The sequence below is a fragment of the Netta rufina genome (assembly GCF_964035555.1).
Source record: "Netta rufina genome assembly, chromosome: 16".
Lineage (NCBI taxonomy): Eukaryota > Metazoa > Chordata > Aves > Anseriformes > Anatidae > Netta > Netta rufina.
Genome location: NC_140140.1, coordinates 14,308,959 through 14,327,270, shown reverse-complemented (window position 1 = coordinate 14,327,270; position 18,312 = coordinate 14,308,959). Strand labels below are relative to the sequence as shown.

Here is an 18,312-nt window from a genome sequence, read left to right as displayed (position 1 = left end):
TTACAAGTGCTGAGGCACATTAATCAGGAAGCTCATGCTAACGTGATTTTCATGAGAAAACACAGCAGTAGGGACCTACTAACACTGAACTGTGGGCAAGAGTATTTCAGGTGTCCGGATGCACTGAGATGTCTTGGTGGTAGCAACAGAGAACCACAGCTCAGACTTTCTCTTTAAGAGACTTGGCTTTTGGGTGCTTCCACGGTTGGGTGCTGAGATGAGATGACTTTGTTAAAGGTAACAGACAGTTACTGTAAATTGCATGTCGTTAAGAAGCCTTCCTAATTTAGATGCTGCACAATTGAGGTAATATAGTTAGCATCTGTTCTTTTAAAACTGCCAACTGTTTCAATTTTAAAATACTCACAGTTTTTTTTTAAGTGGCTAAGTAAAGTTCAATCTCACTGGAAGTGCTGGGAAGGATCCCCCCGGTTTGCTTAGAATCTTTAGAGATTTCACCCGTTAACTCACAGTTGTTCCAGAACCACAGTGTCAGCATGAGGCTACCCATCAAGATGGAATTTGTGAGGGTACATCCTCCTTGGGTTTCTAAATATATTTTTAGAGTTGTTTTATTTTATTTTATTTTATTTTATTTTATTTTTCACTTCTTATATATTTAATAAACATTTTTTCTAATTTTTTTTTTTTTTTTTTTATAAAATGTATAGAGCTAAAATCTAAAATTATAGTGCCACCTTCAGGAAAGGAAAATGAACAGGCATTTATATAGTTAATAACATGCCAGTTATATATGGATGGGATAGCTTTTGTACTTCCAAACAAGATGCTCTAACTTGGCATCGAGAGGAGTCTAAGCTGGATATGTTTTAAAGGTTTTTGCAGGGCTTTCTAGGTCGATCACAAACCGCACCACATCATCCCCGCACTGACCCCACTGTGTTGGCCAAGCTTGGTAGTGAAGACTTGGCCTAATTTCAGGGGAACTAAGAGAGACTTGGAAAACTGCTCCATGGTTACTAAGGGGAATTGTCCCTTAAAACATTCCTGGTTTAGTTACATCGCCCTTCTGTGAGTACTGGAGAAGGGAAGCATTGTTCCAACTTGTATACAATTTAGAGAAATGGAGCTGGCAGAGAGGACCCAAAAAATAGCAGAGCTGCAGACAATGGGATATTCGCAGCTCTCCAAAGCTGCTGTCGTCTGTCTTGCAGGAAAGACAAGTGGAGCAAGAAAATTCCCATTTCAGTATATAACCTTCACGGGGACCGCTGTGCTGCCAAATTCTCTGCTGGCATTTACTCACGAGCCAGCCCCCAGCTTCCTTCTCTCAGCACATCGCTGAACGGCTGAGGCTTTGGCAGCTCCCTTTCCTCTGAAGTCACGGCGTGGCAGCAATACCCGAGAAGGCTGAGGGAGGTCCTCTCGTTTTTCTGGAGCTTTTGTTTGGTTCAGGTCTTTTGTTAGCTCTCTGCTTTGGGTTCTACATTAGCCGAATCTCCTCTTTGGTGTGCTTGTCCAGCCTTGGGGATCCATCCAGGAAAAGAGGGAGAACTTTCCACCTGGCAATCCATACCTGAAGAATCATTTTTCTGTTCTCACTGATTTTTGTGTTATGCCATGACACGAACCGACTTTTCCTTTCATTTCCTTCCAACTTTCTGGCCATGTTTGTTTGTTTATTTGAGTTCTGATTTTTTTTTCAGTTGATTTCATTGGTGGATTTGATCCATTTCCTCTCTACCATGTCAATGAAAAACCCACCAACCTTTTGTTCAAGCAGACATACCTGTAAGTATCGTCTCCTACGCTAAGAGGCTGTGCATGCCTCTGAGCTTGACGGCTCAGGGGTGCCATTGGTTTGGGGTTTTTCCTCCTTGCAGGTTGATTTCTCCAGCAGGCTTTTCAGGTATGGAAGGAACAAACAAGTTGCAGAACACCAGGAAGGGTGAAACTGCCTCTGCTCAGCCCCTGGTTTCCAGGGCAAAGCTTGGCTGATGGCAGTGAGGTTTATAGGAAGCACTTGGGCCAGCTGCAGGATGCTATTGTAAACAAGCTGCTGGATGCTTTTCAGCAGAGAGAGGCTTTGAATGCTGCCTGAGCAGGTACAGGTGGGAGCTGTGAGGAAGCTGAGAATAAGTGAATGTTGAGAATAAGCCAGAGGGACAGCAGAGTATGATTCTCAATCCTAAAGTTAAATTATGGCATGTCAGGCTCAACGACAGATCTCTACCAGGGTAAAATAAATGCAGCTTCTAGTTATTTAAGCCATATCTCAGCTTTGTGGGCAGTCACAACTGAACTTAGACTTGTGCATCCACGCAGTTTTGATCACTGGGCATCCTCCTATAACAGCACATCGAACTTTGATTCTTGTAACAGTTTCCCTCTGTATCTGCCCATGCTTCTAGAGAGCCTGTAAGGAGCAAAGCTAACACACCAGCAAATTAAAATGAGTGTTAATTTGTATGCAGCACAGGGCAAGTTTGCTCCTCAGGTTTCATTTGCGTTGGAATTCTGTTGCCCACAAGAACAGCAGCTTTATTTGTGCCATCCCAAGAGCTCAGCTGAGAGGGGAGAGCAGGAAAGGGAGGCATCCTCAGCAGCTCCTCTCATACCAGTGTAATAGAGCTGTTGTTGAAGTCCTGCTTTTGCCCTCAGCTCCTCTCCTTCCACTGCTGACGGCACACGAGTGCACTTCTACACAGTCCAGTTTAAAGCTGGTACTTATTGAGAATCTCAAACAAAGGCTAGCATTATCCATCTAAAGCAGCAATAAGAGTGATTTTTTGGTGCTTCTTGCATCAAGCTGCCAGAAGGCAGTTCAATCTGCAGGAATTTGTAAAAGCAGCCACCCAGGAAGGTTGTTTTGGGGAATAATATTAGTAGAGAGTTCTGCCAAAAAGAAAGATGTGAAGATGGAGGAGAAAAGTGGGGTTGGAAGAAGAAAAACTACCCGCAGATAAATCTGTAGGTGTCGCCCTGTAATGTAGCACAAGACCAGAAGAATAAGTCATTGCTGCAAAGCAGTTAAATTCCCTGTTAACTTTGGGGGTGCAATAGCATTATTAGAAGAGATGCTACAGGAGATTAAATATTGATTTCCCTCTCATTTTGTCACAGTGGGATGGAACTTCCTACAGTCTGCAGCAGCCGTGGAACTTCTGTAGGCAGCTCCCTGATTTATTGGCTTGGCGCAGCGGTGTGCTTTTACAGTACGGCGCTTGGGCTGCTTTTTTACTTAAAATGACAATTCCGTATGTGAAAAAAAGCTGGTAATTATGAAGTTTTCTGTATGGGGAGATGGTAATCCCCACTGAGAAGCTAGCAATGTAAAAATTCCTTACAAGGGTCTTAATAAGATGGTAAGCTACTGAAGTGCACAGCTAATTCCGTTCATTTCCATTGTTCAGACCATCACTCACACACTGATAGCTTCTGCCAGCACAATACAATATTTCTCTCCTGACTAACTAGAGGTGAAAACAGATGCTAAGGAGTAGATAAGATGACCTTCTATAAATTTCACAGCAGCCAAACACTAATTTTTGTTTATTCCAGACTAGTTATTGCCTCTCTTCCACATGCAGGAGTGGGAGTAGGAGTAGATACCTACCTGATTCTCAGCTAACGATGCTATAGAGTTTTACAACATGGGGCACTGAGGGCCAGCTGCCCTTGTCCCGCTATGAAAGTCATTTAATGATGGCTGAAAACATTCTGTATCCTTCCAAGAAGATGCAAAACAACAAATACATCCAAATTCAAGTTTAATTTTTAGAGCAGCTAGGGGTCAGGAGCATGTGCTTTGTTTTTTTCTCCTTTTTGTTGATGGAAGCCCCGAATGAAACCAAGTACATTTTACAACTGACTCTGAGCTAACTGCAGCTATGAACTTCCATTTTTAATTTTAGGATGGCATCACCCCATTTGACAGTAGTCAGTTTGTCCTGATGATGATCTTGTCCTGTTGCCACAACTGTCTAACAGAATCGCTTTCATTCATTCCCTGTCTAATTGCATTACCCTCTACAACCTAGTTTTACCTGTCCTTTTCCAGTGAGATCACACTCCTTCCTCTCTTCTGTGTCCTCTCCCTTGTCTTGGCTTGCATATTTCCCTACTTTCTCTCTCCAAATTAGGGATTTCCATACTCTGAAGGCCCCCCAGAACAGTGACATTGGCCTACACTGGTATGCATTGCTTAAATCTGGACTAGACCTGCTCCCGTATTGACTACCCAGCCTCTGAGTCAAGTAACTTTTCAATACACTGTCAAAGTTCGAAGTAGAATGTGTTCCTTGGTAATGTACTTCCGTGGTTATCAGCTGCTAAATTTGGCATTTAAAAGTGTGCACCCGTACTTCTGGCCTTCAGCTTCTACCCCCTGCACTGAAAGATGCTCTCACATACCTTTCACATACCTTTACCTTGAATTAGGTTGAAAAAAACACCTCCCAACACTGTTACTGATAGCAGATACTTCCAGCCCATAATCCAGTTATCACCCAGCTTTATCTCAAGCTGAACTCCTTCACTTCAGTGGCAAGGAAGTTAACAGAATGCCACACAAGTGATAAAAGCCAGGTGTTATTTCTCTTTGAAATAACAGTTTTGTACTGGTGCTTACAACCGCATGATTTTGAGGATTCTTCATCTTAATTAGCCTCTCCACCACTCACACAGTGGCACTGTTCTATAAATACAGTTATTTCAGATTCCACAACCATTTCTGTTGTGCATGTCATTGACTTTAGGGGATTTTGAGTGGGATATTTCAAGTCACAGGCTTAAGAAAGCCTTCTGGAAGTTTTTCTGTGTAAGAATACTTTCACCACCACATTGCACTAATTAATAATAAAATATTAGGCTACTTGATGGAAGTTAAATCTTTAGTGTATGACTTTCTGGGTGAAAGTACTTAACCACAGGATAATAAAGCAGTTATTTAAAGCCAAAGTAATTCTCCTGAGACCAAAAGAGAACATTCCCAATGAGATTTCAGGAAGGAAGGAAAGACTGAGCTCTCGCCTTTCCTTAGCTAAAGACCAAATTCAGGCCACGCCTGTTTCCACTACCATCTCCTCTTAGGCTTCATTGCAAAGGCATCAGGGCTGCTTTTCTTGGTCATTTGCAGTAACAGAGCTCCCATTTGAAGCAAGAGAGCTCTCACATTGTAACCGTGGAAGGGTTAACAACCAGCTTTGAAGTTTGACTAAAGCTGTTATCTCCCAGTACCCTGCAATGCCTGCCAAGACAGTAGGAGGCCCAGATCATCCGATAACTTGTCAGCACTTCCTGCCTGCTGCATCCATTCAGGCCTTTGACATCATTCTCTCAATGTGTTTCAGTACTGGGTAAGCTCAGTTACAATACAGATTAGTCTCATAACATGATTCTGTACGTAATTTATTGCAAAACCAAGAGCTAGCTGGATGATGGGAAGTAGCCTCTACTTAAAATGTAGAGAGATGGGCAATAAATACAAATAATAAATACATCTCCCTGCCTTTGAACACCACACTTACAGGACCCATAATGAATTGCACAGTTGTAAGGCTCCTGTCCACAACATGGGCACAACCTGGCACACTGAATACTCTCGTAAAGCTCATAAGTTATCTATGTAACTTTATTTATTGAGCCAGATTTCACTGACTTTGCTTCCCTTAGATCTACCACTGGAAAGGGCCAGAGGGTAACCAAGGGTGTGACTTTTATCAGATGGAGACACCAGTATTGACAGGGTAGCAACAGGAGGCACTGCTTGATTAGGGATCCAAGGCTCTCAGGGGTAATTGCTTCCTTTAATAACCCCTCAGCAGCTCTTCTGCACTGCAGCCTGCCTGCTAGCCCCAGGCACAAAGCAGCTGTGAGCATGCTGAGTTAGAGGAGTAAACCCCATACAACAGTCACCCACTTAAACTGCATTAAAGTGGTTTTTTCAGTAGATAAACTTGTACCTCTCAGCTCTTCTGAGAGGTACAAGTACGCAAATAGCTAGACTGAAACACCGTGGGAGGGAGTGGGAAAAACTAAAACTTCTTTAGGATTCATTTTTTCCTCCAAACTTTTTTTTTTTAAATGACCAAGATACTAAGCCCACTTTGGAAAACAAGAACACAACACTACATACATCAAAATCCTTCTGCTTTTCTTTCTAGGTAGACTTCCCCCCCTTCCCCCCAACAAAAACATTTGCTGAATATCAACCTGAATTTGCAAACTGTTTTGATCAACCTGAAGCTGCATGTTTAAGAGGTGATGTTTCAGCTGAAAGCCTTCACTCATCCTTAATGCTGGCTACAAAAGTAGATATGCTTATACTGATGCTTCAGCACTGAAATTGCAGTGATGTGCTTTAAGAAGCTACCTCATTCCAGAGATGCCCCTAGCTTTTAAAATTCCTAACCAAATTTTAAGCAGCTCCAAAGGCTGAAGATCCATGGACCTAACACTCCAGCTCATAACTATTCCTTCATCTAACTGCAGTCTATTCAGGTCTGGTATATCCATAACATTCTTTCCAAACTTGCACACTAATTAACCCCATTACCTCTGATCTCAGTCCTATTCCTCATTTGTAACCCATTGTATTTAAAAGCCCACAACAGGGAAAAAAGCAAAACCAATTTTGTCCTCGTCTTCACAGTTTAACTCAAGTTTAATACGAGCTCCGTATTGATGCCCTGCCTCACTTTTTCCTCTACAGGCCTGCGTAAATAAAGAAGAGCCAGAGGATGGATAAATCTTGCACTCCAAAGGTGCTGCAGGAAACAATCCCCTGTGGCCTGGATCTCCAGCAGAGGAAATGCAGGATGGAGAACTCCATTCCATTTGTTGTTCCTTCTCTTCTTTTCATATGCAATGAATGTACACCGAAGGATGACCACGCAGTCTGTTCTTAACTCTACAAGTGCCCTGATGAACCATTCCTACCATAGCCTGGTGGTACTCGCCAACAGATGGCAGCAGCCTGAAGACCTCAGGCAGAAGAAGTTCACCAGGAGCCTCTCTCAAGAGATACAGTAGAAGTCAGAGCTGCTTCCTTCTGCCACGGATCCATAGAGAAGGAAACACCATAACACCCTGGGACATCTCATGTTTTGTAGTTAGTTTCTTCCCTTCTCCTTTCCCTTGTTCTGGAAAGAGCCTAAATCCCTTAACACAACCTCAAGTCTTCCCTGCCTGTATAGAACTAGGTAAGGGCTATTTGCATTTGAGTTGTTTAGGCTCCTTGCACACCCTCAACTTTTTTTTTTTTTTTAAGTTATAGATGAGAGCTCTTCCCTTTCTTCCCCTCACCCAGGACTCTCTTCCCCTCTTCTGCTCTTTATCAGTTATTCACTCCTTAGTAGTAAGAACTGACTTCAATGTTCTGTGACTTAAGTACTATAAATGCTAAACAGCTAAAAAAAACTAGCACAAGCACCAAATCTTTACTCAGCACGGAGCTTAGCCCCATTTCAACGTGCCAAGCCATTCTCAGAGCAGCTGTAGCTTACTCTGGGTTTGCCCATCCACATTAAATTAACACTGGTGTAACCGTATGCACAACTGCTACCTGCTGCAGGACCCTGGAAAACACCCCTGGTTCCTCCTGGATCACATTTTTGTTCCTGCTTTCTTCACCACACAGCCACGCTTCGGGCACAGCCCCAACAGCTTCTTGCTGGAAGGCATTTCTGTGATAGGATAACTTGGACGGGAGGGAACAGGGACTAGGAAAGGGGTGATATAACTGTAATTAAGTTGCATTAATGAGTTGCAGCAATTAAAAAAGTGTCAGTTTTGTTAACTAAATCTCCTAGCATGTTACGTGTCAAGCAGCGAGAGCTCTCATCCAGCCATTCATGGCATTCCTTGGCTGGTACACTCCACATGCTGTCGTAATTCTTTGTCTTGCCTAGTCCAAGATTCCTTGGGATTTCTGAACAGTGCTTCACAGAGGAGTCAAGCCAGAAGCCATGCTAGGGAAGGAAAGTGTGGTGGAAGGATGGAAAAAGAAATAAAAACATTAAGTGCTAAAGTCAACAACAAAATGACGCACCTTTATTTGTCCCATTCGGAAGGGATCCAGGAAACAAAATGCTGTTCTATAAAATTAGTGCTAATAGAATATACACAATTTATATTTCCAGATGCCTACTGCAGCCAAACATTTCATGTTCTGATCAGGTGCAGATACAAGCAGCATGTTCCTGAAGTTTTCTAAGGGTGTTTTTCCTTCTGGCCAGTCCAAGCCACAGCTTCTGATGGAGCAGAACAGACAGCTGGGAGTTGCTGCTTTGCCACTAGTTTCCTCAATTTGAGGAAGAAAAAGCTCTGCCTGACCAAACATACTACCTCTACCTTCAGTGCTGTGCCAACTTAAAAAAAAAAAAAAAAAAGCAGAACACAAGTTATTACACCATTCAGAGAGGTGGCATAGCAGTGTGGGTACACAGCTGCTTAGCACTTTCTCCACCTCTACTTTGATTCAGCCCATTCCTATATTACACTTCCCTACTTGCCCTGCTTGGTGTTCCCTAAAGGGGTAGAAAAAGAGTGCTCATCATCAAGATTTTTGCATTAAAACTTAAAGGGAAAATGAATTTTAGAGGCCCCAGATAAATGATTAGAAAATCCTGAATTTACACTCCCTGGTTTAATAAAAATCTTTTCCTCAGAAATTCCATCAGATGCCAGCATTCTTCACTGGCCCTGTTTGAGAAGAACCAAAACTCAGCACAAGTGGTGGAGAAAGCAATGTTTCAGCTCTGAAGAACTGAAGTGTTTCACTAATCATTTAGCAAAGGAATTACTACACAGGGGAATTATTCTAGATGGTAGCGCAAAGTCAGAAAGGAATTCCTCAAGTTATTTTGTCGTCTGTATGTTTAATACTCTCTCATCTGACTGAGACTTAATGCCACAGCTACTACAAAAACCTGAAAACCCTTGCTAAGTACTTTAACAGGACTAAGCACAGAGCTGTGCACTTAACAGCATGCCTCTTGACTTCAAAATCCTGCAGTAAAGATTAATTGTATACAGGACTGATGACTGAATAGCTTCTCAACAACTACCCTTCCCATTCAATGATGAACACAGGTAATTACACGCCTTTCACTAGAAGTAATACAAAGGATCAGGTGAGCTTCTAATATTTAGTATTGGCAACTGCTATGAAAAAAGTCACTCTGAGAAGACAAAGCGAGACAAGACACTACACATCATATTCCACGCTTAATTACCTCCTTTGGGTTTTGTTAGCAAAGACATTCCTTCTTCATGCTCTCACAGCCCTTCCTGCTGGTCTGCTTGTGCTAGACCTACTACTGTCAGTACTGCAAGACTACACAATAACTATTCTGTTAGGGCAGAAACTCCGTTTGCATCTCCAGCAAGCTGTGAGATTAGGAGCAACTGAAAGCTTTGCTCAAGTGGGTTTTTACCAGAGGTTAGGAGTGCCCTCTGTTGGTGACAGGCATCGCTTGGGACTACTGCTAGTCAAACCAACTTTAATAATAATAAAAAAAAGCCTAGAAATAGCTGGCCAGTTTAGCCTCCTGTCATCCCGTTGATGCTCAGGCTGTGTTCCAGCTATGCAGAGCTGAAGTTTAAGAGGAAATAACACTAATCCAACACTGAGCTGTTTTCCCCTCTACAGATTAGCACGCCCACTTAAAATGTATGCAGCTTTCGCTGCTATTTTTAGTGGCAAAATAAAGCCAATGATAGCTTGAACCCAGATGCAATGCTTAATTTAGCACAGTGGTACAGCTCTGCTCACTGCAAAAGCTGCTGGCTGGCAGGAGACCCACCAGCTCCTTGGAGTTCGAGAGTTTAAACTGCTCAGCTGGTAATTTCTCATCATTGCGAAAAGCTGCATTAATATTTACCTGACACCTTAAAGTTAAGGAGATGAGGCTTTGACCCTGTTCAGTGCCTGGGGTTGGACCTAAACAAGTGACTCCAGAGCTCGTGCTCCAGTCTTCACAGCTGTGTTTAAGTAACAGGTATCAAATCTCTCAGTCACATTCAGATGCAGAATTATTCCCACTTACACAACTTGGCATGCTTGGTCCTTATCCTCCTCCCTTCTTTTGGGGGTTAGGAGTCTGCAGGTCCCTCACAATATCTTCTGTGAATTCCCAAGGAAACTGGTGGATGGTATAAGGTTGTTTCTCCCTCTCATGCTTCTCTAACTTGGATTTCCATCCTTCAGTGTTACCTACAACTTGATTCCTCTCTGACATTGTGGGATCCCCACCAGCAGGGCACATACAAGAATCAGATACTCAGATCTCTGTAAGATAAGCCTTTTATTCAGTGAAAGAACAGCTAATTTAAAGACATTTTTCCCCTGCAGTTAGCAAGCTATAGTACTGGCAAACCTTTATTTGCTACATGACAGAATATTACATTTAAAAATCACCACTTTATTAAATGTGCCTCCTGGCACTGGCTAAGTTTTAGGCCAGGCTGCCCTGCAAATAAGACAGTATTAAACTACTTTTCTTCCTCTGTTTTATGAGTGGATTGCATAGATTAATGTTTCCTCTTTAGCACATCATAGCTCAGGACATGAAAGTCCTCACACTCTGCCGGATGACTGCTCTGCAGATCGGGCACAGTCTCAAGTTGAGGGCACACTCTCTACAAGCTACCAGGTGGCCACATGGAACAAACACAACAGACACGTCTCTCTCCATGCACACTTTGCATGTCCTTTCCTCTTGCAAGCGGCGGAGCTGTTCTTCCGTGCTCAGCGGAGCTGCTTCTTCACCAAAAAAAAGAGAAAACCCAAAGAGTTAGTATCATGACAGCTCTAGAGGGCCAGTCCTGTCACCTTAAGTAGTCACAAAGCAATTTGCTCATCATTTTGTTCAGTGACTGACTGGTAAAGTGTCAGAAGTACCTTTCTCAGGCAAATTTCACTCAAACTGAAAAGCTACAGCTATTACAGACTCACTCTTACCTACCTAAGGCTCAGCATATCTAATCATGTTGGACTGAATAGGGACAAGTGTCAATATTGCAGTATAAAGATATGTAACATCCCTGATTAAAAAAAGCTATTTTAAAATAATAGCCTGCTTCACAAAGGAAATCTAATTCCTCAACAAGGTCCCTGTGTTCCACCACCATTTGGACTGCTACACATTCCTTCTCAGGATTAAAACCAACAAATACAATAACCACTGCTGCTGTTCCTATAAAAACCTATCCTGACTGTATCCAGGCAGTTCCCTCACCCACCACTGTCACCCCAGTGCACCTTGTTCCTTTTGTTGCTCAGACTGCATTTCTTCTCTTGACCATGAGGTTTCAGCATCTGTAGAACCAGGAGAGAAGATGGCATTAAAATGCTACCCCTTCCTTCCCTCTTCAGAGGGCACTGTTGAAAGAGATGTGATGTCCTTGATGTCAGTGCCACTCAGTCAAGCACTTGTTTACAGAACTGTTAACCTCATGCACTCAGCCTGGTCAAGCCAATGCTTTCTGGTGCTTATGGCACTGTATTTTTGTAAGGAGGTTGGCATATGTCCAAATCGAATTCTCTCCTCAGAGGTGGTTTATCTATCAGACAGCAGGAGTCAGCACCTGCTCACTCACTATTTAATCACTCTCACCTTTGAGAGAGTCATTTTATTTTTTTGCTTTAGCTAAAGGGGTGGCCTGCTGATACAGAGACAGGAGCTTTGGAAAGTAGGCTTGTACCAGAAAAAGTCTATGGGAAACTACATCTTAGATAAACTTCACTTGTCACAGAGACTCCATAAGACAAGTAACACAAGACAGACATAAATAAGACACATTATCCAAACAGAACTATGGGTATTTTTGATGAAGTCCTTGATTGGATTTCAAATAGGCTTAGAGTACACATTCATCCTAAAAGCCTTGCTTCACACAACTGCCTCTGTCCGCCCATCTGCATCAACTGATGTGAGGATGTGAGTTTGTGCAGAAACCCTACAATGTTCATCTGCTACTGCAGTTACGGGCAGACAGCTTCAATACTGTCTGCTACACCACAGCCTACTGGAGAGGTGCAGTTACTGATACTACAGTAATCACAGCCCCTTATTCTTCAGCCTCTTCAGGCTTAGGTGCATGACTGCTGTTAATTCCAGCCTAGGAAGAGAGGAGGCAGACCCTCAGGACAGTCCCAACAGTGCTCAAGATTAAGTGAATGAGAGGTTAAACTTCCATCAAGAGCATGGGTGGGCAAATCAGGCATACCTCTGCTTTCCTTCACACTGTTCTCTTCCAAATCTAGCTGGAGCAGATCAGAAATCAGTTCAGACTCAGACAGGTAGTGAGTCCCAGTCAGCATGTACTTGTTGCCTACCAGGCTAAGCATCAAGAATGGGTCAAAGCCCATCTCCAGGACATTGCGTGCTACAGAAAACGGATCCACAGAAGGAAGGGACAGCGATCTCCAGTTCCTTAGAAGATCTGTAAAGCAGTGAGCAGATACTTCACCAAAAAAAAAAAAAAAAAAGCAGGGGAGGGTAACTGGGCAAAGAGCATGCCGCTCTCTGAAGTCATTCATATATGAAGTGGCATTAATTTCACAACATTCCTCAAGTTATCTATATAGGCAGACCAGCATCAAGATTTACAGCTTTTACTTCCAACCATAACTCACAAGTCATTGAAAGCAATTCCATGAGAGCCAGGAGACTAACTTCAGGTGTTTTATTGGACAGTGCCAGAGAATGAAGTCTCCATGTCTGGCCCTAGTCCAGAATCTTGTTTTCATATCCCAGAACAGAAGCCTCAGAACTGCTTTCATGAAGATCAAGAACACTCAAATTGAAGCCTCTCTCACCTCATAATCTAGCTCAACCATTCATCAGTTAACACTAAGTGGGAAATTCAGCTGGCAGCCTGTTCAAAGGCATAAATCTTTAAGCTCACCTAGTGGACAAGCTCTTCAAGAGCATAAGGAAATCAGTTTTCCACAGTTACACAAGCCAAATTTCACCTACTTAAGTTTTCAGCAGCAAATAACAGATGGTAATAGATCCCCAGAACCAAGCTGGGACCTTCTAGCTGTTCTCTGGTCTACTGAATACACTTCAAACGCTGCAGTCTGAACAACTCCACAGACAGAAACAGAACCATCAGAGCACCAACAAGTCCAGGTAGGGTTAGGCAAGCAGCCAAAAGTCACATCATCATCCAGACTAGCTGAATGTTCTGTTTTGAACAGGATAAAAGGTCTTAAGAGCAAGTACATTTGCTTCTTGTGCTAGAGACCATTTCCTAAGGATAAAGAGAAACTGCTTCTAGAACATCAAAACACCTCTCAAAAACACCAAGTCTACAGAGTGCACAGAAGCTGGGGTGAGGTGGAAGAACAAACACCACTTTTGACAGAAGACAAGACTCCACGTAATTACAGCACCAACCTTGGGAAGCAGAAGAGTCTTGTTCAGTCTGATCCCTGGAACGTCCCTGAAAACATCACAGGATGGTCACAGAAGAGCAGCACATACACCAGACTTCAGCTAACAAACTCCCATTCACTACACACAAAATATTCATGACTTACTGAAGGGCGAGCACTGGCAAAGGACTCCTGAACACTGTTAACAAATTCTCTCCCCCTCGACCCCAACAGAAATTCACACCTGCAAGCAGAAAGTTTTAAATACATTAGTACAGGGTATCTCAAGAGCTGGCTTTAAGACAACACATGGAGAGAGACTCCGAACACACACACACACACACACACACACACACACACACACACTACATTTTAGGAGAAATAGGAGAGTCAGCAGGTGAGGAGACATGATTAAGTTGTCAGGCCAACCTTTGGTTCTCCCACAGGTGAAGAGAATAACACAGACTAAGTGGCAGACCTACAAACAAGTTTTCTGTCTTGGCCCACTACTAAAACCTGAAGATGGTCCCTTACCCTGGAACTTTGGCCTTAAGGATTTGGAACCTCTCAATGTTTCAGAGACTTTGAGATGGTTACAGACTATAGCAACAGCTTATGCAGTTAAACATAACAGAATTTACTCAACTAGCTTCCCACCTGGCTCTAGCCAGGTAGAAAAACCTAGAAACTAATCTATAACAGGGCCTGGAAGCAGCACCCTTTACTTGTACACCTGTGTCTGACTGCCTTGTCCCTCAGCTGGTGGTACTTTTGTCTCATGGAATAAGAAAAACACACACTACAACACACACAATGTGCCTTTTGGCCTTGCTACAAGACAGATTTGTCAGCCAAGACCAAGTTACCTTGGATTCCATTTGGCATGCTCCCTCCACGGGTCATCTCCAACAGCCCAGTTCCTCACACTTCCATTACAGTAATAACACCTCACCACATCCCCTTGTCCTGAAAGAGACATCAAACAGTGTATGAGATCTCACATCACCTGATGCTCCCCTAGCCCTAGATGAGAAGCTGGGGAGAGATTCAGCACAAACCCCAGACTCCAGGACAGACCAGTTGAGCACATGACAAATTTATCAGCATTGTACAAGTTGTTTAGAGGCAGGAAATCCAAAGATAGTCAGAAATCCCAGAGCTGCAGCTGGCTGAGATGATTCCAGAGCTGGGTCACAAGCTAACAGCCCACATGTGATCATCTAGTTCACGTGCACACACACCTACATTTAGAGCACAGCTATAAGCAGTTATACCTATAAACACACCATTTCTAACCATGATCTGCCAGAACCAGCAGACAACACACACATCTGCTATCCCATAAGCATAAAGTTTTATGGCAATATGGTCCCGAGCTCCCCACCTTGCTACTGCAGGTCTCTTCACAATCTGATTAGTTCTCAGCTGTGCTTGGCTTTGATTTCTCTACACTGCCCTAAGGATGATGGAAGTTTCAGTGCAGCCTGAACAATTTCAGTAAATTTGGGTCAGAGACATGATCTTCTGAACATCAGGGCACCATTTGGCTTATTTTGAGCATTTGGTTCCACTGCTCTCCAGCTTAAGTGGCAGCAGAGGATTGCCATCACAGGCTGCTGCCTAACAGTCCCCAGGTGAGCCTTTGTGGGGGGCTCTTAAACAGCAGATCTGCAAGAGAGAAATCAAGTCCAGCACAAGGCAGCTTTTAGCTGCAAACAGTGCTTTACAGTTTATCCCGTGCTCCTGGTCAAGCTGGTCTTCTGTCCTTATTAAATTTCAAGGAACAGAGAAACAGCAGCAGGTAAACTGAAGTAGCTGATGCTCTTCTGCTACAGACATGCTGCTCCCTGCTGTGAGCAGACAGGTGCAGATTTTTAGTATTTAACTGCATTTACCACAAGATTGAGGTTACAAAGCTTCAGTGAAAGTCTTACAGAAGTAGAAAGCCATTAGCAAACAAACTTATTTAACTCAAGCTAAGAGGAGCAGGTCAGTTATTTAGACAGACCTTCCTACGTGCAGGCCAGAGGTGCAGATTTGAGATGCAGCAATCACAACATTTAGAGATGAAAGGAAAGGGCAGCCTTGCTAAGAAATAGTACTCAAATGGAGAAAGGGGCAAGTCAGTTTTACTGCAATGATGAGAGCATGAGACATTCGTGATACCCAGGATTTTTCTCAGAGGGAACTTTAGTCTGTAGATGCAGACTGCCACTTCCCTCCACATCTCAGTTACTGATGTGCAGATATGAAACCCACAGATCCCTTCATCACATGGAAGAAGGAACATTTCTAACACAATTATCACTACATTAGATCACAAAAAAAGGATTTCCCACCCACAACATTTAATTACAGTCAATCATGATTATACTAGAAGGATTTCCTCCAACTGCTCAATCCAGGAAGCTGGATTCACACTTTCTCTGACTTGATACCTATCCAGCAAAGCTTTCAAGGAGGAACCACCATAAATTCATATGATAACAAGAAACATTACATATTTTGCTCAAAAAAGCATCTTTTCTAGTTTGGTAATACAAGTCCAGTGTCCTTATTACTTATGAACGTGAGCCACAAATGGGTTATCTACCTATAGATTTCCTTGAGTTGGATTTTTGAGAAGGCTGAGGTGCGAGCCTGGGCTTACACAAAACATGGCATACAAAGGAAGTGCCTCAAACCCTTCTAAAAGTGCAAGCAATAAATAGGTTCAACACCCATTAATTCCAGTAAAATATATGCTTAAAACACATCATCCTTCCATTCCTGTCAGTAAGGGGAAAGGCAGACTTACTAGTGGATTCATCAGTACCCAAAACCAGAGTTCAGCATAGGAGGGTCTTCTGCCCAAGCAGTACATAAAGCAGCACGTGCAGAAGGAAGGATGTGGTTTCTAACCATACCAGGTGTACTTGCAAGTATCTGGGCGAGCAATAACATTAAACACATCTTCAAAAACTACCTCGAATAAGAGTTTTAAGAAACACTGCGGATTTCAAAGTAGAGCTTCAGCTAAAAAAGGTGCTAATTCATCAGGTTTGCTTCCACGTCTAGGAGCTACAAACTGGTGTAAAGATACCAGCTCACATACACATTCGTATCACCAGAACAGAGCCAGAAACGTTTCACCACCAAAGTGCTGGTAAATACTTCAGCATAAAGCTACAAGCATCATCTAAGGAAGCAGCACCAATAGGCAGGCATCTTAAAGTGCTGCAGGATCCCAAATCAGCAGCACATTCACGAAGATATCGTGTGACAGCAAGGTAGAAATGCAACTGATCCTGCTTTACAGGGGACCACACTTGCAGAGGACAGCATGCTTCTTTGAGGGCTTTGGCAGAGTATGTTAGGTTGATGTGCAGCGTGGATAAAACACTCACACTGTGCTGTTAGCCAGCAATCTCAAGTACTCAGTTACAGCCCCTGCAGAGCTTTTGTTGTTTGCTCTTCAGACTGTTTCAGGTAAGCAAAACTTGCACAAGACACGGTCAACTCCTCTCTCTAGCCAAGTCTTCTGCTTCTGCATTTCCTCCAGCATTTGGTACAGTAAATTCAGATTTAGCTATGGGTTCCCAGGAAGCACTGTACACAAACATACTTTCACAACATTACACAGATGGAAAGAGACTTTCTTAGGTGTTCCTACCTGTGTAAAAATATCCTGCTCCAGCCAGTTGCTCGGGACGCATCTCACTACTTTGCGGCCAGTTCTGAAATGTTGACAGCCTCATCTCCTCTGTCACCATTTCTGGGTGTGCTGGCAGATTGGGCACGGCTACCTCCTCAATGTCCATCCACTGCAGGAGGCTGAGGAGCTGCCCATCCACACAGTCAAATATTCCCTGGAGAGGAAGCTGTTGCTGGTTCTGCACAGTCCCATGGAAAAGAAATTCACAGAAAGGGAAGAACTTCAGGTGCTCCAACATCGGGCAATCGCCAGCTTTCCAATCCTTCAGGATACCACCACAACAGAAGCACTGTACGCGGTCTTCTGGACCCACAAAATAAAACCCAGCCTCAGCCAAATCCAAGGCAGGCACCGGTGACCTGTCTGGCCACTGGGAAAAAGTCCTCAGTCTTCTTGCTTTGTCCCTCATGCTGAAATTGAAGAGCTCGAAGTGAGCAGTCCTGAGAGAAGCCTCTGCTGGTACTGTGTCCGCCATGCCCTCGTTCTGAAAGAGAATGAGATAATCCAGAGCAGTCAGCTGGATTCCCAGGGTCAGACAGCACTCACCCTGCATTATTTGTCCTACATCCCCCCTGCTCACCCCCACGCATATTCTGGAAATCTCGTGCTCTCGACAACACCGAGCTTGTTTCAGAATTGCAGCCTAATCGCAGATCTGGTGTTTGTGTACTTTGCTGAGCCCTTGCTAGCATGTCTGAATGGAGGAGACCTGCACTTTCTGATCCCCTCTGCCAGTTTACCGGAGAGATGCTTGTGGGAACAGATAGTAAAGGAGGAGAGCAAAACCTATGCTACCTCTTGCAGAGCCAATCCAGCTTTCAGCCTCAGATCTGTGAGATAAATCCCCAATCATTTTGCTCAGCCTTCACACTAGCATTAAACAGACTGCATTTTTGCTCATAAAAAAGAGACAGGGCAGAAAACAGCTACAGCCAAGCAAACACGGAGATCACATCCAGTTCACAGTACCAGGCTACTCATAACCTCATTATGCCAAATTCACATAACAGAGAAATATCCCTGTTACAGAGAACTCTCCAGGAAACAGCCCAAAATAATTAAGTTCAATTGATAAAGAAAGGCAGCCTTAACTCAAGGAAAGATAAGACACTTTCTGCCTGTGCTAGTTCTACACAAGGGGAAATTAAAGTTAACAAATGCCCAGTTATCTAAGTCCCCGTCCTACCTAAGGGAAGGGCCATCCCCTGCAAAACTTAGGCTGCAGCTCAGCTACTGCTTTGAACACTTTCTACATGGCTTGTAAACACACTTT

The 18,312-nt window shown here is 43.4% G+C and overlaps 2 protein-coding genes across 2 annotated transcripts in view; one reads left to right on the top strand and one right to left on the bottom strand.

The window, feature by feature from the left end:
* NKAIN4 (sodium/potassium transporting ATPase interacting 4) overlaps nucleotides 1-8,107 on the top strand; it is a 47,117-nt gene extending 39,010 nt beyond the window's left edge. The window contains exons 6-7 of the mRNA XM_084296496.1: nucleotides 1,668-1,752; nucleotides 6,674-8,107. Of these exons, the coding sequence (XP_084152622.1) occupies nucleotides 1,668-1,752; nucleotides 6,674-6,683 (95 nt within the window). The 3' untranslated portion in view covers nucleotides 6,684-8,107. The remainder of the gene's footprint in view (nucleotides 1-1,667; nucleotides 1,753-6,673) is intronic.
* Nucleotides 8,108-10,523: 2,416 nt separating this feature from the next.
* BIRC7 (baculoviral IAP repeat containing 7) lies at nucleotides 10,524-17,514 on the bottom strand (the record flags this gene model as incomplete). The annotated part of the gene is made up of 7 exons (XM_084296386.1): nucleotides 10,524-10,720; nucleotides 11,225-11,281; nucleotides 12,193-12,408; nucleotides 13,368-13,413; nucleotides 13,511-13,589; nucleotides 14,212-14,311; nucleotides 16,998-17,514. 7 exons carry the CDS (start codon nucleotides 17,512-17,514, stop codon nucleotides 10,524-10,526), a joined length of 1,212 nt encoding a protein of 403 aa, XP_084152512.1.
* Nucleotides 17,515-18,312: the final 798 nt, after the last annotated feature.